Source organism: Myxocyprinus asiaticus, chromosome 18, assembly GCF_019703515.2.
Source record: "Myxocyprinus asiaticus isolate MX2 ecotype Aquarium Trade chromosome 18, UBuf_Myxa_2, whole genome shotgun sequence".
Classification (NCBI taxonomy): Eukaryota; Metazoa; Chordata; class Actinopteri; order Cypriniformes; family Catostomidae; genus Myxocyprinus; species Myxocyprinus asiaticus.
In genome coordinates, this window is record NC_059361.1 from 40,765,675 (window position 1) to 40,789,133 (window position 23,459).

The 23,459-nt window shown below is 38.7% G+C and overlaps 1 protein-coding gene across 2 annotated transcripts in view; it reads left to right on the forward strand.

The window, feature by feature from the left end:
• LOC127456325 (dmX-like protein 2) overlaps positions 1-23,459 on the forward strand; it is a 115,084-nt gene that overhangs the window by 38,810 nt on the left and 52,815 nt on the right. For both annotated transcript variants that reach the window (XM_051724764.1, XM_051724765.1), the window contains exons 9-18: positions 2,007-2,181; positions 2,255-2,458; positions 2,975-3,237; positions 4,272-4,977; positions 6,235-6,356; positions 6,483-6,572; positions 6,752-6,863; positions 8,429-8,548; positions 9,249-9,479; positions 10,027-11,700. In XM_051724764.1, coding sequence (XP_051580724.1) covers positions 2,007-2,181; positions 2,255-2,458; positions 2,975-3,237; positions 4,272-4,977; positions 6,235-6,356; positions 6,483-6,572; positions 6,752-6,863; positions 8,429-8,548; positions 9,249-9,479; positions 10,027-11,700 — 3,697 coding nt within the window. The remainder of the gene's footprint in view (positions 1-2,006; positions 2,182-2,254; positions 2,459-2,974; positions 3,238-4,271; positions 4,978-6,234; positions 6,357-6,482; positions 6,573-6,751; positions 6,864-8,428; positions 8,549-9,248; positions 9,480-10,026; positions 11,701-23,459) is intronic.

Here is a 23,459-nt window from a genome sequence, read left to right on the forward strand (position 1 = left end):
GGCTGTGCCCCGAGCCCAGGATCCAATCGTCGAGCCATGAGGGTTCACGGGAGAGTGGAGGGTTCCACTCTAGCCCGACGCTTGCGGCCGCCTGGGAAAGCATATCCGTCATTTCCGCGTCGACGTGAGACTGGGCGACCGTTCTCAAAGGAGGAAGCTCAGCCGAAGCCTCTGCGTCAGACTGGACGAGCCCGCTCTCCAATGCTGCGCTCGATAACTCATCGTCTTCCCGAGCTCCGAACGAGAAGTAAAGCAAGCCACGGCCGCAACGTTGCCATGGTCATGTTCTCGCAATGAGGACATGACTCATCCACAAACGATGTCTCTGCGTGGGCAGTGCCCAGACACATAAGACAGTGATCGTGGCCATCAGAAGCGGAGAGATAACGACCACAACCAGGAATAACATACAAACGGAAAGGCATCTTTCAAAAGACGTTCCCTGTGTGCTGCTCTTTTTGTGAATGAAAATATACTCTTTTAGAATATACTCTCTTATTTTCGCTCTGCCAAAGCACCCAGGGGCGTTCTCTGCACTCCACGGGTGCAGAGGGGGAGATCTATGGAGGGAATTGAATTCAGTGCACTGAAAACAACCGCTCAGCTCCAAAGAGAAAATCTGAATGAGTGGTTGCATACCAGCTCCTTTTATACCTGTATGTCCGGGGGAGTGGCATGGAAATTCCACTCGCCAATTCTCATTGGCCTTTTTTCAAAAAAGCAGAGGTGTTTGGGGCTTCCAAGAGTGACCCCTAGTCGACATCGACACAACTTCGAGTGAGTGACAGATAGGGAACTACACTTTTATTGGTAGCTGAAAGCATAATCAGCTCATTTATTAATTAATTAATTAAATGAATAATTAAAATATTTGAGGCCAATTTTCATATCGTGTGACACACATTTGTTTAATGACCATTGAAAATGAGTAAAATGTAACCATTTTTGGATTAAGCCACCTTGAGAGCCCCATACGGTATCTCTTGAAGTTAGTCTAATAGGGCCTTAAAAATGAAGATACAAAAAGGAAAGTTTGTTCTGAACCAGAATCTAAAATTATATTAAGATATCTTTAATATTTCTGGAGTTATAGGCACACCAACTTTGGACAAAGAACACAAAAATGTTTTATTTATTATTTTTTTATTTTATTTTTGGACTCGCACCATTGTCATATAATGAAACAATGGGTGCTGAGGTCAACTGATTTTAGTAATAGACCTACCTATCTCTGTGTTAAAATAAAGCATTGACACTGCCATCTTGTTGAGGTGATTTTTTTTTACCTGTAATTTTTCTCCAAAATCATAGGTGAAATTTTTAATTTTTATCACCCTCTCTGCAACATAATGGATTACTTAGTACATATTAATCCTTGGCATTTAATATTTTAGCTTTCATCATTATTTATGTTTATCATTCTCTAGTAAAAAAATATTGTAACTGGTCCTTCTCGACCCGTTCCGAGTGGGATTCAAACCGGGTCTCCTGCATGAGAGGTGGGCACACTAACGAGGAGGCTAAAGGCTACAGCCCCTAGCATCATTGGTTAACACACACTGTACAGCACATACCAGCTGGCTACCATTACAATATCAAAAACAAATCTGAGCTGTAGTTGAAATGACAGCAAAAATCCATTATACAAAATGTTTAATAAAACATGCAAAGGGGGGCTGGTTAGCTCAGCAAGTAAAGACGCTGACTACCACACCTGGAGTCGCAAGTTCGAATCCAGGGCATGCTGAGTGACTCCAGTCAGGCATCCTAAGCAACCAATTGGCCCGGTTGCTAGAGTGGGTAGAGTCACGTTGGGTTAAACTCCTTGTGGTCGCCATAATGTGGTTCTTGCTCTCGAAGCATGTGGTGAGTTGTGCGTGGATGCCATGGAGAATAGTGTGAAGGAATATGTAGGACTTTGTAAATGACTGTTGTCCCAATGTGCAGATTTCTGCTCTAACTATTTCTGTGAGTGTTTATGATAGTTGTGGTTTGTCTGTGTTCAGTCTATCCACCACCTCAAGCACCTGCGCAGGGGTCGCAGAAGATCGTCTGCACTGGTGGCCCACACCGAACAGCTGCCCAGCCAGATGGGCTCCCACGAAACCCACCGGCACATCTTGCACCACGCCAACGCCCTCTGCCACTTCCACATTTCTGCCAGCATCAACCCTAACACAGGTACACACACTCAGACAAGTATTCATTCACATACACTCATGGACTGAGGCGTAATATTTCTCCTTGTCATCAGATATCCCCGCAGCGCTGGCAGGATCGGGCCTGTTCTCTGAGGATGTAACTGGAGGGTTTGTGGTTCACTGGCTGAATAATAAAGATCTAAGCTTCACCACCTCCATGGATCTGTTCATGCAACAGCTGCACAAACTCTCTGAGCAGCACCTGGAACAAGTTACTGAAGACTTGGAGCAGGACACGATGGCCAAGTTTGACTTCGGTACAAACCCTACTTGTTATAAATGTCTCATAGCATGCCTACTTGTTATGAAGTTAATAGTGTTCTGTTTCCTGTAAATCTGAATATTTAGAAGTGTTTGCTAAGGCAATCATCAATTTTACTGTTGCTCATAATTTAGTTTTGAACACAACCCCTACAACTAACAGACTAAAGTTCCATAAAATCCCATAGACTTACAGTGAAGCCATATCTAGAGACCAGAATATCATAAAGACCATTCCTGAAAGAAAAAGGCTTTTTAATTGTAAATGTGTAAACCTTTAAATGTGTAAATGTGCTAAAAGTTAATTGCCCAGCTTTTAGGAGTACATTAGCATATAGATGACCTAAAAGCTAACAGACATAAACTAAGATTATTTATACATATATATATATATATATATATATATATATATATATATATATATATATATATATATATATATATATATATACATATACACTATTAGTAGCATTGTTTTGTCTATATTATATGCTGTGCTTTTTATGTTGTAGATCTGGATGACATGTCTGATAAGGGCTCGTCCGAGCATGAGGAGGCAGATCAGGAGGGCAGCACTAAAGCCTCGTCTCCAGGTTCCAGCAGCAGTGTTCACCTGCCTTCAGTTCTACTGGAGCGCAAGCTGGAAGCTCTCATCCTAGAGTGGAACAAGAGTCCTGACATGCTCTTCACCATCCACCCTCACGACGGCTCATTCCTCGTCTGGCACGTCAAATACCTGGATGAGTTTATACCTGGAATCTTCAGACAGGTTCAGGTAGGACACAGGTGTAATGTTCAAACATTGCTGTTGTTTAAAGTATGGATCAGCAAAGTTACACATTTTTAAAATCGTTTATTTGGTGCATTGTCTGAAAGAGGCTGATTTAGGGTAATGTCCAATCCACACACCGATCAGATTTAGCGTTTCTTAAGGTGTGTTCACATATAGGAGGCATTCTTGTGTTCAAAAACAACTGAAGTGCAACAGAATGGAATAGACTACAAAAGTAAATACAAAAATAAAATAACTTTTAGGACTATTAAAAGTTATCACAAAAAAAGAGACTTATGGATTATGCATAATACTGTAACTGCAGTTGATTTGAAGTCCAAGTAATTGTCTTGAAATGTACATATATTATATATATATATATATATATATATATATATATATATATATATATGTATACGCAAACCACGGGACTAGTTCTTTCAATTAGTTAACCTCCCACTTAGACTTTGGGAAATGTTTAATGTTACTTGAATTGCTATTTTAGTGCATTTCTATCTTTATACTGTTTGGGAAATGTTAATAAACCATTTTTTGTTACATTTTGTTTTATTTTCTAAAAAAGAACTACATGCATTTTGACAAGAAGTATATACAGAGTCAAATGTTGGCACTTTCAAAATCAGTGATTAACTATGACAAAATCATGCGATTAATCTTGATTAAATATTTTATTCGACTGACTGCACTAATAATCACTAATAATCTGACACTCATAAAAACGTAAAGGTGGTACTTCATGTTTGAAATGCTGTGATGATTTGAAAATTATTTATTACAGTCCAGTGGAATGATTAATTGCATAATTTTTTTTAATATGTTCTTTTTTTTTAAATTAATCACACTGAATTAACTCGATAGCCCTAATATTTATTCATTAATTTAGAGGCTGCTGTTAGGCTAGGCAACTTGATGAGAAAAAATACAAACGCTAATGAATAATCATAAATTCTTAGTTTAATTATTATTTTCAAATATCTAAAATATGTCAATGTTTTGTTTTACCTCCTCTCATTCAGGTATCGTTCTCATCACGTATCCCGGTGGCATTCCCCACGGGTGATGCTAACTCCCTCAGTAAAAACATCATGATGTATGCATGCACATTTACAGAGCGGGACAGCTACAGCACTCTGGAGGAGAAGAGAAGTGAGCGGCGTGTTCCTCAGAGCACGTCGGCATCTGCGGGGCTCTGCTCTCTCGGACACTCTCTCGCCGCAGTCATTGGCCCTGCCGTCATGATGGTGTCCAAACACGTTGATGGCTCACTCAACCAATGGGCTGTCACGTTTGCGGAGAAGTCCGCCTTTTCAAACGTCCTCACTGTCTCCCACAAGTTCCGTTACTGCGGACACCGTTTCCATCTCAACGATCTGGCTTGCCACACGGTTCTTCCTTTGCTGCTGACATCATCGCACCATAATGCATTGTTGACTCCACCCTCTGGGCCTGGGAGCATAGATGGAGATCAGAATGAGGGTGTGGCTCTGCAGCATGTTCAGCCAATGAGAAGCGTTCCTCGGAAACAACTGCGGAACGCAGCCACACGTACGTTCCATGACCCAAATGCGATCTACAGTGAGCTGATCCTCTGGAGAGTCGATCACATTGGCCCACTTTCCTGCACGGGGGGCGTTTCCGAACTAGCGCGAATCAACTCGCTCCACACTTCTGCTTTCTCCAATGTGGCCTGGCTGCCAACACTCATTCCCAGCTCAGTGCTCGGTGAGTTTAACATCACAATGGTTTCCTTAGTAGCCTCATAAACACACACTCACATTTATGTTATGGATGCCATTGACATTCTGGCCAATACCAATTACAAGATACCAAATACTAATTATGTTATGGCCAAAAACCATTACTGGGGCCAGTATTTTAAATCTATTCTCTTTTGTTGAATAAAAGCCTAATCCAGACTTTTACATGCAATAGTGAATTCAGACATAAGAGCATTGAGATGTACAATATAAAAGATGATTTACATTGAATCCTAATATAGAGTGTACAGTAATAAATTATACAGTTTGAATTAGAAAAACAATAATAAAAGTAATTAGTACAGTATCTAAATATTGTATATGATGCATTACATATTATGCAAAAATAAAGAAAGTGTAAATAGCAAAATAATCAATAATAATAACAACAACAAAAATAATAATAAAATAATCAATCAAAAATAATTAAATGGAATAGTTACAATGAATAAGTAACCAAAACTGTCACATATCTTAAAACACACATGGGTTTCAGTTCGACTTCAGTTTGCCACTAAGCCTCATTCTTTATAGGGCTATCTATCCTAATATAAAGACTATTTTGTGCAAGCCCACTTGTCAAAAAAATAAAAATATATATATCTATATTAAAAAGGCCTATTAAAAAAATATTTTTGTGTTTGATTATCAATTAACAAACCTACAGTATTTTTGTCAGCAAAAACTAGTGAACAGCTATGGTGTCACCAACAGGGAAATTCAGTTAACGATGACAATGAGCAGAAATCTTACATATAACCAGTTACATATAATAGAGCTCCTGATAAAAGGTAAAGATTGACATAGTGATTGGTGTCGGCCAATCAGATGACAAGAAAATCTTTAATCGGTATCAGCTGGAAACAATCCAGATCGGTGAATCCCTAGTGGCAAATGCCTAGCAACCAACTAGAACAGCCTACATACCATCTAGCAATGGCCTAGTAATCGCCTAGCCAACACCCAAGCAACCACTCAGAAACATCTTGGCAAAAACAGCAATGCCCTGACAATCACGCACCCTATCAATGCTTGGGCAACCACAACAACTTAGAGCACTTTACCAAGCACATTGTAACGCCCTAGCATCCAAGCAGGACACCCTGCCAATCAGCTAGAACATCCTAGTATCCAGGGGCCATGTTTTTAATGGACAAGCATTAAAACAATTTTTGTATTGTTTTATGTTATTTATTTAATAGCTTTTGTGTTTCTTTGTCAGGAACGTACTGTAACTCAGCAAGCGCATGCTTTGTGGCATCTGACGGTAAAAACCTGCGTCTGTATCAGGCCGTGGTGGATGCCCGCAAACTTCTGGATGAACTCTCCGACCCAGAGACTTCAGTAAGAACTTCTCAAAGATTCTCAATTATATTGAATCAAAATAACATTTGTAGCTGATATTGTACTGTTTTGATATGATAAATACTGTAGATCACTTAAGTGTGTGTTTGTTTTTCATGTATGTAGAAACTGGTGGGCGAAGTGTTCAACATTGTCAGTCAGCAGTCCACTGCCCGACCCGGCTGCATCATAGAGCTGGATGTCATAACTAACCAGGTGAGGCCTAAAGGAGTGTGTGCACATGCCAGACACAATAGTATCATTTTTGACCTATTTGTTTTTATACAGCATTAAATTGAGTGTGACCGAATTGTGTGCATTCATAAGTGTTTTATGAACCAGGACATGCATAAATGTGTGTTCTTTCTGAAATATGTGTTTATGTGTCCTCCTAGTGTGGCTCAAACACACAGCTGCTCCACGTGTTCCAGGAGGATTTTATTCTAGGATACAAACCACACGAAGACTTTCCAGATTTCAACATTACTAGCTTTCTCTCTGCAGAAGGTACAAATCTTTTCCTTTTCCTTTTCGTTTTCCTGTCCTGTCCCTTCCCTTGCCTTAATTTGTCGTTCCTGTTTTTATTCCATTTCGTTCTTTTCCATTTTCCATTTTCTTTTTCTTTCCCTTCCCGTTACTGGCCGTTCCTTTCCCTGTCCCGTTCCTTGCCATTCCTGTTCCTTTTCATTGCATTTATTTCCAGTTTCTGTTTCTGTTTTACTTTTCTGTCCTTTCCTGTGCCTTTCCTTTCCCATCCTATTCCTTGCCATTCCTGTCCCGCCACGTTTTTTGATGTTCTTGTTCCTGTTCGTCCCATTTTCCGTTTGTTTTCAATTCCTTGCTCCTTTCTTTTCTTTTCCTTTTCCGTTCCTTGCTGTTGCTGGTATTTTTTGGTTTGTTCCAGTTTTCATTTCTGTTTTCTTTTCCTTAGCCGATCATTTATTTTCTTGTCCCATCCTAGACCTTGTCTGTCCCATCCCATATTTTGCCATTCTTGTTTCCGTTCCAGTTTCTGTTTTATTTTCCCTTCCCGTTCCTTGCAGTTTCTTTACTGTCCTGCTTCTTACCATTCCTGTTCCTTTTTGTTTCATTTTCAATTTTCTTTCCTTTGCTTTTCCACCTCTTTCCTTTCCTCTCCCTCTCCTTTCCTATCCCAATCGTTTCTGTTTTCCTTCCATTTCCTGTACTGATCCTTGCCGTTCTTTTCCTGTACCATTCCTTGCTGTTCCTGTTTCAGTTTTTTTCCTTTCCTTTCCTGTTCTTTTCTGTTCTGTCCTGTCTTGTCCCATCCCTTACCTTACCTTACTTTGTCATTCTTGTTTCTATTTCCTTTAGTTCCGTTCCAGTTTCTGTTTTCCTTCCCTTTTCATTCCTGTTACTGGCCGTTCCTTTCCCTGTCCCATTCCTTGCCATTCCTTTTCATTTAAATTGGTTTTTTTTTTTTTCAGTTTCTGTTTTTCTTTCCTGTCCTTTCCTGTCCCATTTCTTTTCCCATGCTATTCCTTGCCGTTCCTTTCTCGTCCAGTTTTTTTGATGTTCCTTTTCATTTTGTTCCAATTTCCATTTGTTTTGTTTTCCTTGCCCCTTTTATTTCTTTTTCTTTCCCATTCCATTCCCTTATGTTCCTGATACTTTTGGGTTTGTTCCAGTTTCCGTTACTGTTTTCCTTTACTTACTTGCTCACTTACCCATCCCATACCTTGACTGTCCCGTCCCATACAGTATCTTGCCATTCTTTTTTCTGTTCCAGTTTCTGTTTCCATCCCATTCATTTCTGTTTTCCTTCTCTTTCTCCTGCCATTCCTAGCTGTTCTTTTCCCATACCATTCTTTGCTGCTCCTGTTTCAGTTTTTTGTTTCCTGTTTGGATTCCTGCTCTTGTTCCCTACCATCTGTTCTTTTCCTTGTTCCTTTTCTTTCCCCTTTCTTTCCATTCTTGTTCCCATTTCCATTTCCATTCCTGATTCCTCTCCTCTCCTCCTCTAACTTAATGCACATATAGTTTGATAAAAATGGGGTCCGACAAAAACACAGTTTTTACAGAACATGTCATTCGATTTTTCTTTATTTTAGAGTACCAGCCCCCTCCGTTCTCAGAGAAGTTCTTCCTGGTGGTGATTGAGAAGGCTGGGAATCGTAACTCAGTTTTGCAGATGTGGCATCTTCATCTGCGCTCAGAGCAGGCGTGTGTGGGTGTGTATGATGTGGTTATTTGTGAAATGATGACACAACTGTCAGCAGAGCGCTAATTAAGGAAACTGTGAAGAGAGTCTCATGAATGGAAAGATGATGCATCCACTAACTTATTTCCTTTCAGAGATGGAAATAATTTATAGAGGAAATGAAGCTCTAGTTTACACTTTGGGCATCTGTATTATCTGTCTGTCTCTCTGCCTGTTGTTAAAGCCAACTTGAAATGTCTTTTACAAACTATTTTATATAATCTGACATTTTAGAATGAAACAGGATGTACAACTAGAAAAAATAAAGGGTAGCACTTTTTTGGATTTTATCCATTGGGAATTTATTGAATCATGAAAAGTAGGCATCACACACCAGATTGGAGCCAAAAGGTGGAGGAGGAGAATTGAAAAAGTAAAAGGGATCTGTTGCATCCGCCAAAAAGAAAAGTTGTTCCAGAAGCAGAGAAAGTTATTTAATTTTCAAATAATATTACAAAAGACAAATTTCTTTATATTCTTTAGAATAACATGTACTAATGAATTCTGCAAAATAAGACAAGGGATGTGTATTAAAAATAAACAGGGTCAATTGATTTCTTGTTGACTTGAATCTTGAATTTTTGTGATCTAAAATAAAAATAAGTGTCCTAATTAGTAGTCACATGTCATAACTGTTTTCTGTTACATTTTCTGTCTTTTTAACCCTTCAGAAGAGCCAGTCAATGACTGCGTGTTCCAGAACCAGCTGACGGTTCCTGTGAGTCTGAACAACGCTGACTCATCCCCTGACATTACACCAGGTCATACTCCACTGCCTCGCTCCTCCTCTTCAGCCAACCTGCAGTCTGCCAGCAAACTCATCCTCAGCTCTAAACTTGTGTATAGTCAGCGGCTAGACCTGCCACCAGGGGTGGAACTTATCAGAGCCACGCCCTCTGCAGGTATGATCACAGACTCATACACTGCTTTGAACTGCCCCATAGTTGCCATGTTGCAGTTATATGAGTTAAACTTTGTCAGCACTTTTGTCTCTAGATAAATGACAGCAGATCAGTACCTTCACTGGCCTTTGGGCTGTTGATAAAACATGATAACCCCTGATGTTAAAGGTTCATAATTTAAAGAGATAGTTCACCCAAAAATACATTAATTAATAATACAATTTAGTCACTCTAATGAAACCCAGTTGACTTTCTTCCAAGATATAAAGCTTTACAAAGTCTTTACAGTGCTTATTTGCCACATAATGACAGTAAATAGTGACCCTGGTCTGTCAACTTGAAAAATGACAAAGGAAACGTCATAACATTTTCAGAAGTCAGAACTAAATTTATGTGATTCACTCAGATTTGTCCTGTTGTGATTCAGTTGTTTGTCTTGCATGTTCTATTGAGTGTTTATACTGATGGATTGTGCTTGTACATGTTGTGTTCTACTGTGACAGCATCCTGTGGTTACTAACTGCATTGTGTTTTTGTGTTTTCAAAGGTCACTTGAGCTCCTCGTCAATCTACCCTGTATGTTTGGCTCCGTACCTGATTGTGACCACCTGTTCTGACGGGCGTGTCCGGTTCTGGCGCTGTGGGGTTGATATGGACTTATCAGCACCGAACCCAGAAGGGACACATTCATACTGCTGGGAGCCCTGGAGCCTCTTAAAAGAGGAAGAAGACAACGACAGCTCTGTGTCAGTAGCAGGCCGCCCTGTCGCGGTCAGCTGCTCCTACTCGGGCCGACTTGCGGTGTCATTTAAACAGATGACGCCTGGGAATGAAATCAGGGTGTCTCAGGAATTCTCCATGCTTGTTTCGATCTATGAGTGCGAGTCGACAGGTGGTTCAGAGTGGGTCCTGGAACAGACCATTCACCTTGATGATTTTAGCAAACCTGTGAGAACTCTGGATCCACGTGTTAGCGTTGATAGCAACTTGGTTGTGTATAGCAAGTCGGATCTGTTTATAACCAAAGATAGTCCCAATATCAAGCACTTTGTGCACCTTGATTGGCTGTCTAAAGAAGATGGGTCACACATCTTGACGGTTGGGGTTGGATCCAACATCCTTATGTACGGACGTATCTCAGGGGTTGTCACCGAGCAGACAGGAGTAAAAGACGGCATGGCGGTAACCCTGCCTCTAGGGGGCAGTATAAAGCAGGGCATTCGATCTCGCTGGGTGTTGCTGAGGTCCGTAAACCTTGTCTCTTCCGTAGATGGCACCCCGTCACTTCCGGTGTCTCTGTCCTGGGTGCGTGATGGCATCCTGGTGGTGGGCATGGACTGTGAGATGCAGGTTTATGCGCAGTGGAGGCAGGATGAAAAACCGGGAGTCTCCGAGGACAACAGTGTATCCTCACCGGATGGTGGCGGAGGTCGCTTGGTTTCTGTGTCAAATGAGGGTCGAGGGCGATCTAAGAGTGTCTTTGAGGGCAATGCAGGAATCGACGATGCATTTCGTCCCCCTGCCGTGATTCAAGATGGCGGTTTGTTCGAGGCGGCCCATTCATTGTCACCCACCCTGCCACAGTACCACCCGACCCAGCTGCTGGAGTTGATGGACCTCGGAAAAGTACGACGGGCCAAGGCCATTTTAGCTCACCTGGTCAAGTGCATTGCCGGCGAAGTTGCAGTGGTGAGAGATGTTGAGGCGGGTGAGGGCGGAGCTAGAAGACATCTATCCCGAACCATTAGTGTGACGGGCAGCACTGCAAAGGACACTATAGTTGCCGGGCGAGATGGTGGGCGAGATTACACCGAAATCAACTCCATCCCACCGCTTCCTTTATACGCCCTGCTGTCTGCTGACTTGGACACCTCTTACAAAGCGGGAGAGGAGGTGGGAAAAACCGGAAAGGGGGTGGAGCGTGAGGGGCAGAAACAACCAGAGGAGCAGTATGCCGATCTGTTTCAGGTGCAGACCGTGACCACCGATGATTTTATGAGCTTCGCTGCAGAGAAACCGGAGAAAAAGTCTCGCGTGATTAACCTGTCGCAGTATGGCCCCACGTACTTCGGCCCCGAGCACGCACAGGTGCTGTCTTCACATCTCATGCACTCTAGCCTGCCAGGACTCACACGCCTTGAGCAGATGTTTCTTGTGGCTCTCGCCGATACTGTGGCAACCACCAGTGCAGAAGTGGGATCTACAGATAAGAAGTACACAGGTGAGTTTATCTTTAGACACCAACATTAAACGCTATACATTAGGATTGGGTAAATGTATTGATTTTACGATTAATTGCAATCTTCATTTGAACAATCTTTATATTGATTCTCAAATCCCAAGATCGCCAATCTTTTACTTTATATGCTAACCTTTACAATTTGTGTAAATCACTCACATATGTGTCCAAATTCCATGCTGTGTGACTTCAAATGCCTTTGGTTAGCCACTGGCTGGTAAATGTTCCAATTTCACTCGCCAGTGATTGAGTAGTATATTGGCAAAGAAGTTTAGCACTAGGGATAAATAATCAGTGATTGATTATTTGTCATTAATAATTTGATCGATTTAGCTTTTCTTAGTTGAATAATAATTTTTAGCACAAATGCATTCATGCGAGATGGATATATCTGCAGGCAGAGCTCCAAAAAGGGGTGGGAGCTCCAAACCGCTAGCAAAGATATAGGGAGCCCCTAACCTAACCTAACTGAAACCTTTCCCTAATCCTAATCATGTGTGGAAGTGATGCCCTTTTGGAGTAACCCCAGCCCTTTCTGGAGTTACCTCGCCCTCTTTTGGAGATTTCGCTCCTATTTGGAGATCTCCGGCCTGCAGCTATACCTACTTGGTTCATGCCAGCAGATAAAGACTGTTTATACAGTCATTCGCCACTAGAGGGCGCACTGCCGCTTGTGCACTGAATGTCACATACTATCAACAACACAGAATAAGAAACACAGACATGCATCATTCACTGCATGGGTCAATATAATCATGCAGCATGTCTTTATAGATAAAGATTATGGTTACTGCATAAACCGTAATCATGTGTTAAAGTACAACATGACAACAAGCATTGTTGATCTGCCAGTCTCCCTGTGTCATCTACACCGAAAATCACGTCAGTTCTCACCAGGAGAGTACCAGTGTATAGACATGTTAATAACTGTATTTACACAGCGTGTTATTATTTGACTTATTTTTTTAAATAAAAGGTAAGTTCTGAAATATCCCACAATCTACCACGTGAAGTTTTAATGAACTCGAATCTGATATTTGTATACAATTATTATTATTAACAGTAATACATTAACAGTAAATTAAACCATTCACAAATTAATAATTAAAATACACTGCCCTGAAAATACATACCAATACTCACATTCTTAAGTGTAATTATGTAAATGATATTTAAACAATAGGCATGCGCATAATTTGGTGGCTGTTGCATGTTTTCAAGTTAAGAAATTTTTCTCAGGTGGATTGTCGACGTTTTTTTTTTTTTTAAATTTTTTACGTTTGCATTATAATGGCTGCCCAGTCAAAAATCAAACTTTGTCTAAAAGCTTTGAAGAAAAATATGCATCTTGTATTTTTTTAGTTTCAATCTGTATGCCACTTACAGTTTATTATTGTTGTTGTTAATGATTAATACATTTTCATTCATTAATGTTAACGATTGTCGATTAAGAAAAATTCTTAAAATTTGCAACCCGATTTAGCACCGAGATCCTTTTACTACGTGTTAAAAATAATAGTTTAATTTGACTCGTTCCATGTAATATGTGTTTAAAGTAGTGCTGTCAGTCGATTAAAATGTTTAATCGCAATTAATTGCATACTTTTTGTAGTTAATCGTGAGAATTTTGCATGCAGAAAAAAACATTTCATTATGTGTTTTGGTGATAGTTAAGATTTTGTGTGCTTCTGTGGTAATTAAAATGCGCCTTACATAAGCTGAAAATACTTCATTCCCATCTGGGCTTGTTTTGTACATCAAATAGCACTAAGAGCTCCTTTCTTCATCATTTTATCACTGACAGGGAAGGGCTATTGTGTGTGTTTGTGGCATGTGCGTCAGTGTTATGACTCCGGGCAGACACATCGACACATTACAAAGGTTCTGCCCTCCCAGCAAGTGTTTATGCTGGTTTATGCTGTATTAACTGTAAAATCACATGTGGTAATGCGTTAATCGCGATTAAGGAAATGAATCGCATGTGGTAATGCAATAATTCTGACAGCTCTAGTTTAAAGATGAGATCCACACAATCCATTTGTCATTGAATAATGTCTTTTTTTAATATCCTTTCTGTTCTTTACAGTCAGTTGTGGATCAAAAATAGAAAAATGTTAATTCTAATCGTACATACCGTGAATGCGGGAAAGAATCCGTGCGATTCCACTCTTGTTAATGTGCGCTCAACCGAAACACTTCTGTGAGACGCTAGCTGAACTGCCGCTATTCAGGACAGTTTTACCACTTGTTCTACAAATCGGTGTAAATACTAAATAGTGTTTATGTAATGAGACTTATTCTGATTTTTATAATAGCTTTTTAATAAAAAGCTAAAAGGAAAAAAAAAGAGTTCAGATCTATCTGAGTGAGTGTATATTATTTAATAGCTTTCTTTTACTTTTCTTATTTATTTTAATAATTATATATAGTATACAATAATTATATATTCCAATAAAATAAATAAATAAATATATATATATATATATATATATTATTATTATTATTATTATTATTACTTATAATTATATATATATATTTTATTGGTTTTAAAATGTATTTTTTTTTTGTATCTTGTATTTATTTTCTTTATAATTTTTGTACAGCACTTTTAGTTACCACTGAAATGTGCTATATAAATAAACTTGCATTGCCTATTGATAAAAAAATACAAAATAATTGGAGGACAAGATGCATCGAGAATCGTTTTGTAATCAAATTACCCTTTGAATCGTAATCAAATCCAGTGAAGATTCACACCTTTGAGTGCTATAATTAATATTTTTGTATTGTACTAGTATTTATAATTAAGAAGGTCTCGTGTACTGTATAATGAACTGCATTAGCTGAGAATTTCTTTCATATGTTAGAAAAGTGGACAGAACTTAAATATACCCCACTAAATTCTTTAGAATCAAATCGAATCAAATCAGAATCAAGTGGAATTAAGAGCTAGTGAATGGTAATCGAATGGTAATGTAGGTAATCTGTATCAATACTCAGCCATACCATACTAATATAATATCAAATCAACTTCAACAAAAGCGTAAGTTTCTTTGTCCCTCTAATATTAAAATGTAAACGGTGTAAAACGACAGCAACAAAACAAAATAAAAAAAAAAAAACATATACAGTGCGTATACAGTGGCCCTAAAAAGTATTTAGAAACTTAAAAATGCGTTTTAAATGTACAAAATACACTCCAAAATGTAAAAGTCACACGTATAAATGTTTAAATGCCATTGCATCAAACCAAGTGGCAAATAGAGCTTTCTTCAGAATACTTAGCTTCACTTCTCTGAGCCATTTTTTGCAAAGACTTTTATCCAGATTTAGTTTTAGTGGATGTACAAAATCAGTTCCCCTCAGTTTCATACAGGTTTTCTAGCAGAATAACCACAGGTGTAGTTCATCACATTTAACTATGAACATGTTTCGTTTGACAACTAGAAAGTGACACAGTTTTTATTGCCTTAGTTTTGAACAGAAACTTTTGTTTTATCATTTCAAACATAGCACACTTCTTTGAAATGTTTTGCTTTACAAGTGTGCTTCTATGTTTATATATATATAAAAAAAAAAGTAACTTAGACCCTATATTTCTATCTGGATCTCTATATCTAAGAGGTTTTCAGAGTCGAAAGGGTTAAAGCTAAATAATTTGAAGAGAAAGTCATCGTTTAGCATTAAACAATAAACCTGAAAGCATAAAACATTTTTCAAATGCAATTAATTTAATTTGATGCATTACCATTTTTACACAGTATATAACACCGATCAGCCACAACATTAAAACCACCTGCCTAATACTGTGTAGGTCCCCCTTTTGCCACCAAAACAGTGCCAACCCGCATCTCAGAATAGCATTCTGAGATGATATTCTTCTCACCACAATTGTACAGAGTGGTTATCTGAGTTACCGTAGACTTTGTCAGTTCGAACCAGTCTGGCCATTCTCCGATGACCTCTCTCATCAACAAGTCCTTTCTGTCCGCAGAACTGCCGCGCACTGGATGTTTTTTGTTTTTGCCACCATTCTGTGTAAATTCTAAAGACTGTTGTGTGAGAAAATCCCAGGAGATCAGCAGTTACAGAAATACTCAAACCAGCCCATCTGGCACCAACAAACATGCCACGCTCCAAATCACTGAGATCACATTTTTCCCCATTCTGATGGTTGGTGTGAACATTAACTGAAGCTCCTGACCTGTATCTGCATGTCTGTATGCACTGCTGCCACACGATTGGCTGATTAGATAATCGCATGGATGATTGTTGGTGCCAAATGGGTTGGTTTGAGTATTTCTTTAACTGCTGATCTCCTGGGATTTTCACACACAACAGTCTCTAGAATTTATTTTAAAATAAAATAAAAACATCCATTGAGGGGCAGTTCTGCAGATGAAAATGCCTTGTTGATGAGAGAGGTCAACAGAGAATGGCCAGATTGGTTTGAACTGACAAAGTCTACGGTAACTCAGATAACCGCTCTGTACAATTGTGGGTGAGAAGAATATCATCCCAGAATGCCTATTCTGAGATGCAGGTTGGCCCAGTTTTGGTGACACAAGGGGGGCCTACACAATATTAGGCAGGTGGTTTTAATGTTGTGGCTGATCGGGATATATATATATATATATATATATATATATATATATATATATATATATATATATATATATATATATATATATATATATATATTAGTTGAAGTCAGAAGTTTACATACACCTTAGCCAAATACATTTAAACTCAGTTTTTCACAATTCCTGACATTTAATTGTAGAAAACATTCCCTGTCTTAGGTCAGTTAGGATCACTACTTTATTTTAAGAATGTGAAATGTCAGAATAATAGTTGAGAGAATGATTTATTTCAGCTTTATTTCTTTCATCACATTCCCAGTTTACATACACTTTGTTAGTATTTGGTAGCATTGCCTTTCAATTATTTAACTTGGGTCAAACGTTTTGGGTAGCCTTCCACAAGCTTCTCACAATAAGTTGCTAGAATTTTTTCCCATTCCTCCAGACAGAATTGGTGTAACTGAGTCAGGTTTGGAGGCTTCCTTGCTCGCACACGCTTTTTCAGTTCTGCTCACATATTTTCTATCGGATTGAGGTCAGGGCTTTGTGATGACCACTCTAATACCTTGACTTTGTTGTCCTTAAGCCATTTTGCCACAACTTTGGAGGTATGCTTGGGGTCATTGTCCATTTGAAAGACCCATTTGTGACCGAGCTTTAACTTAATGGCTGATGTCTTGAGATGTTGCTTTAGTATATCCACATAATTTTCCTTCCTCATGATGCCATCTATTTTTTGAAGTGCACCAGTCCCTCCTGCAGTAAAGCACCCCCACAACATGATGCTGCCACCACCATGCTTCACAGTTGGGATGGTATTCTTTGTCTTGCAAGCCTCACCCTTTTTCCTCCATACATAACGATGGACATTATAACCAAACAGTTCAATTTTTGTTTCATCAGACCAGAGGACATTTCTCCAAAAAGTAAGATCTTTGTCTCCATGTGCACTTGCAAACTGTAGTCTGGCTTTTTATGGCAGGTTTGGAGCAGTGGCTTCTTCCTTGCTGAGCAGCCTTTCAGGTTATGTCGATATTGGACTTGTTTTACTGTGGATATAGATACATGTCTATCTGTTTCCTCCAGCATCTTCACAAGGTCCTTTGCTGTTGTTCTGGGATTGATTTGCATATATATATATATATATATATATATATATATATATATTTGTCTCTAATAAAAGTTGATTTTTTTGAGTGACACACTTCTTGTGTTTACTTACTGTCTACTGAATATGTACTTTAAAAGAGGGGTTAATTAAGTACATGAAATGAGAGTCATAATAAACTAAATTTAAAGCATATGTCAAGTCTCTCTGGCTCCTAAAAGAACCTTGATATTATTATTTATTGTCAACATTAAACATATCAGGTCTTATCCATGTTACCTATAGCTCACATCTTTTTTTATTTAGTATTTTCAGTATTAAACGTTAACACAGTGTTCCTGTTCATGGTAGAGCTTAGGTGAGAGAGAAGTGTTCAGGGACAGCAGGGTACAGTGGGTAAGCAACCAGACTGAGCCTTATTATTCATTACAGCTCAGGGGCTGTGCACTTGTGTCATCTGGTACTGTCTTTTGCTGCATATCGCGGGTTTGAGACCAGCTTTACTTATCTTATTGTCTGTTTGGATACATGTAAAAAGTAAATACATCCAGCAGATTCACAAAAAGCCATTTTGCGCTGTTGCTGCTACTGACACTGTGTCCTGTAAGATCATTGTTGGTCATTTGTTCATATTATACTGTATATATTTTATATGGTATTTAACTTATATTTGTTGCCGCGATTGTGTTTTAAAGGTAAAATCATTGGCGATACAGTCGCATAGGGCAGCTGCGTTCATGATTACATGATTAAGTATATATATTCAACTTAATCACATTATACAGTAGCCTACAGTAGCGTGTAGTTCACAATAGCGTGGAACATTATTGAATGGGTTCCCTCTACGTCATTTTCTGGTGTTACGGTTTAACTGGGGCTGAGTTCTGAATAAAATTACTGCATAGTGTTGGCATCCTTGTACAGATGAAAATAAGTGGTTTACTTAAAAAAAACTTACAGAGGCAGGAGATTCGATCTGTTTCAAAAACAATATAAGTACAACTTCGCATAGTGTTATCAGTTTGAGCTATTAGGCAACGATAATAGTAACGAGCATCTTTATGTTCGAACTTTCTTTATTCGGTGTGAAATGGTACACATTTTCAAGCAATATTAATGGCATGTTAACATGTGCATCACATTCACAATATGATGGTCTTGTCAGATTATGACAATGTATGAAATCTGAATGTCTTTTTCTCGTCGAAACACTGCTCCCAAATATTATGCAACATTATAAAATCAATCAGTAATTGAATGAACAACAAACTACTAGAATTAATAAGACCCTACTGAGTTTGTATGTTATTAGTGTATATTTTTTAAATGTATGTTGCTACTAATTGATCATGTTACCTGCGATTCTTTTTCAAATATTTTCAAACATTTTATTTGATAAGTATTCTGATCCCATAAATAATTATACTATTCACCATTTCTTTTGTTTTTATTGACAGGAGAATATAACCTAATATGACACAATGGTATACATATAAATTAATTAATTCACATTTGATGATCCTGTTTAAAAATAGAAACTATGGGCTAGCCTATCAACACAAAGAAAGCACAGGTTTAGAGTTTATAGAAGTCACAATTGTTTGAATATGCTGTCTAATAATGCTCGATCATAACGTCTGTGCATATGTATAAAAATACTCACAAATGATAACAGTGGTGGCCCGTTCATTTTAAGTCTAGGCCTTCAGTGTGATTCATGCCATTAAGAAAACACAGTTTCACAATGAATAAGACACCGTATGCCGTATCATACATTATGTAGCAGTCAACTAATAATACCAATTGACATTTTAAAAACACATCCATGCACAACAGCCAGAACCAAGGAGGTCTAATACCAAGGAAAGCTCTTTAATAATATTTGTGATTTAAATTTTGCTTGCAATAAATTTTGTTTCGTCAGTTTACGGTTAATTTTCAAAACTTGATCCGACACTGAATGCTCCAGTAGCCTAATTTACACTTTGAAAACTGAATGATAATTATCTCTAATAAAATGTGAATAAATCGCAAACAAATAAATTTACGATGCGTGGACACCCTCGTGAACGGTAAATGGTGCAGTAAAGTCTTTATCATTCATCTCCATTGCAACGTTTGCCCAGAAAATAATTGTTGTGGTGTTTGTTTGTTGTTGTTCTTCTTTTCCCTCTTTTTTTCTTTTTTATGGCAATTGGCAAAACAAGCTTAACTTGCCCTTACCACCTCCAACTTAATGGTCGTTACATTGAGAGAAAGAGCTCTGAGGCGTTCAGCTCTGGCCGGTTGAAATTCTATGGTTATAGCGCCCCTTAGTGGTTTAGAGCTGCTAATGATCTACTACTGACTCATTCATGTGTTGATCGCGCTGGTAGAAAGCCTATTCTGAATGGATACCCACTGTAAATGATAGAGCATGTGTGTGTTTGTGCTGTAGTTATAATTAGGCTAAAAACATCAGGCTGTTGAGGAACTTTAAAGAAGTTAAAAATGTCAAATATTCATTATTTGACAGGTTTAATAGAGCCCTTTTGTAGCAGTAGATCGATAAATCGGTTTTACCAATTAATCAGTGGAACTATCGGTTATCGGTAAAAATCTATGCCTAAAATATATATATATATATATATATATATATATATATATATTATACACACACACACATATACACATATACACAGTTGTGCTCAAAAGTTTGCACACCTTTGGAGAATTGGTAATATATGTACCATTTTTAAAGAAAACATGAGTGAGCAGGCAAAACACATTTTTTATTTCTTATGGGATTCATATTCAACTGTAGGTTATAACAGAATGGCACAATCATAAAACAAAACATGGCAACAAAGAAAAAAATGAAATGACCCCTGTTCAAAAGTCTGCAAACCCTTAGTTGGTAATACTGTGTATTGCCCACTTTAGCATCAATGACAGCGTGCAGTCTTTTGTAATAGTTGTCTATGAGGCCCCAAATTCGTCTTGCATGAACCACACGTTTGAGATCTCCCCAGAGTGGCTCGATGATATTAAGGTCAGGAGACTGTGATGGCCACTCAAGAACCTTCACCTTTTCTGCTGTAACCACTGGAGGGTCAACTTGGCCTTGTGCTTAGGGTCATTGTCGTGCTGAAAAGTCCAAGAGCGTCCCATGCGCAGCTTTCGTGCAGAAGAATGCAAATTGTTTGCCAATATTTTCTGATAACATGCTGCATTCATCTTGCTATCAATTTTTACAAGATTCCCTGTGCCTTTAGAGCTCACGCACCCCAAAAACATCAGTGAGCCACCACCATGCTTCACAGTGGGGATGGTATTCTTTTCACTATAGGCCTTATTGACCCCTCTCCAAACATAGCGCTTATGGTTGTGACCATAAAGCTCTATTTTGGTCTCGTCACTCCAAATTACAGTGTGCCAGAAGCTGTGAGGCATGTCAAGGTGTTGTCGGCATATTGTAAAAGGGCTTTTTTGTGGCATTGGTGCAGTAAAGGCTTCTTTCTGGCAACTCGACCATGCAGCTCATATTTGTTCAAGTATCGTCGTATTGTGCTCCTTGAAACAACCACACCGTCTTTTTCCAGAGCATATAAAGTTCCATTACCTTGTCTTTTGACAGTCCTTTTCTGCTCCCCATGGCTCAGTATCCAGCCTGCTCAATGCATCCATGTGAGAGCTAACAAACTCATTGACTATTTATACACAGACACTAATTGCAATTTAAAAAGCCACAGGTGTGGGAAATTAACCTTTAATTGCCATTTAAACCTGTGTTTGTCACCATGTGTGTCTGTAACAAGGCCAAATATTCAAGGGTATGTAAACTTTTGATCAGGGCCATTTGGATGATTTCTGTTATCATTATGATTTAAAAAGGAGCCAAACAACTATGTGATAATAAATGGCTTCTTATGATCACTATCCTTAAATAAAAGACATGATTTTGCATGATCAGTCATATTTTCAATATCAATGCCAAAATTTCACAATTTCTGTCAGGGTATGCAAACTTTTGAGCACAAATGTATACATATATATACATACACAGGTGGCCAAAAGTTTGAAATAATGTACATATTTTGCTCTTATGGAAAGAAATTGGTATTTTTATTCACCAAAGTTTCATTCAACTGATCACAATGTATAGTCAGGACATTAATAATGTGAAAAATTACTATTACAATAAAAAAATACAAATAACAAAAATTCAGAACTTCTTAAACTACTTCAAAGTGTTCTCATCAAAAAATCCTCCACGTGCAGCAATGACAGCTTTGCAGATCCTTGGCATACTAGCTGTCAGTTTGTCCAGATACTCAGGCGACATTTCACCCCACACTTCCTGTAGCACTTGCCATAGATGTGGCTAGTCAGGCACTTCTCACGGACCTTACAGTCTAGCTGATCCCACAAAAGCTCAATGGGGTTAAGATCCATAACACTCTTTTCCAATTATCTGTTGTCCAATGTCTGTGTTTCTTTGCCCACTCTAACCTTTTCTTTTTTGTTTTTCTGTTTCAAAAGTGGCTTTTTCTTTGCAATTCTTCCCATAAGGCCTGCACCCCTGAGTCTTCTCTTTACTGTTGTACATGAAACTGAGCAGGTAGATTTCAATGAAGCTGTCAGCTGAGGACATGTGAGGCGTCTATTTCTCAAACTAGAGACTCTGATGTACTTATCCTCTTGTTTAGTTGTACATCTGGCCTTCCACATCTCTTTCTGTCCTTGTTAGAGCCAGTTGTCCTTTGTCTTTGAAGACTGTAGTGCACACCTTTGTATGAAATCTTCAGTTTTTTTTTTTTTTTTTGGCAATTTCAAGATTTGTATAGCCTACATTCCTCAATGATTGACTGACGAGTTTCTAGAGAAAGCTGTTTCTTTTTTGCCATTTTTGACCTAATATTGACCTTAAGACATGCCAGTCTATTGCATACAGGTGCATCTCAATAAATTAGAATGTCGTGGAAAAGTTCATTTATTTCAGTAATTCAACTCAAATTGTGAAACTCGTGTATTAAATAAATTCAGTGCACACAGACTGAAGTAGTTTAAGTCTTTGGTTCTTTTAATTGTGATGATTTTGGCTCACATTTAACAAAAACCCACCAATTCACTATCTCAAAAAATTAGAATACATCATAAGACCAACAAAAAAAAACGTTTTTAGTGAATTGTTGGCCTTCTGGAAAGTATGTTCATTTACTGTATATGTACTCAATACTTGGTAGGGGCTCCTTTTGCTTTAATTACTGCCTCAATTCGGCTTGGCATGGTGGAGATCAGTTTGTGGCACTGCTGAGGTGGTATGGAAGCCCAGGTTTCTTTGACAGTGGCCTTCAGCTCATCTGCATTTTTTGGTCTCTTGTTTCTCATTTTCCTCTTGATTCTCTATGGGGTTCAGGTCTGGTGAGTTTGCTGACCAGTCAAGCACACCAACACCATGGTCATTTAACCAACTTTTGGTGCTTTTGGCAGTGTGGGCAGGTGCCAAATCCTGCTGGAAAATGAAATCAGCATCTTTAAAAAGCTGGTCAGCAGAAGGAAGCATGAAGTGCTCCAAAATTTCTTGGTAAACGGGTGCAGTGACTTTGGTTTTCAAAAAACACAATGGACCAACATCAGCAGATGACATTGCACCCCAAATCATCACAGACTGTGGAAACTTAACACTGGACTTCAAGCAACTTGGGCTATGAGCTTCTCCACCCTTCCTCCAGACTCTAGGACCTTGGTTTCCAAATGAAATACAAAACTTGCTCTCATCTGAAAAGAGGACTTTGGACCACTGGGCAACAGTCCAGTTCTTCTTCTCCTTAGCCCAGGTAAGACGCCTCTGACGTTGTCTGTGATTCAGGAGTGGCTTAACAAGAGGAATACGACAACTGTAGCCAAATTCCTTGACACGTCTGTGTGTGGTGGCTCTTGATGCCTTGACCCCAGCCTCAGTCCATTCCTTGTGAAGTTCACCCAAATTCTTGAATCGATTTTGCTTGACAATCATAAGGCTGCGGTTCTCTCGGTTGGTTGTGCATCTTTTTCTTCCACACTTTTTC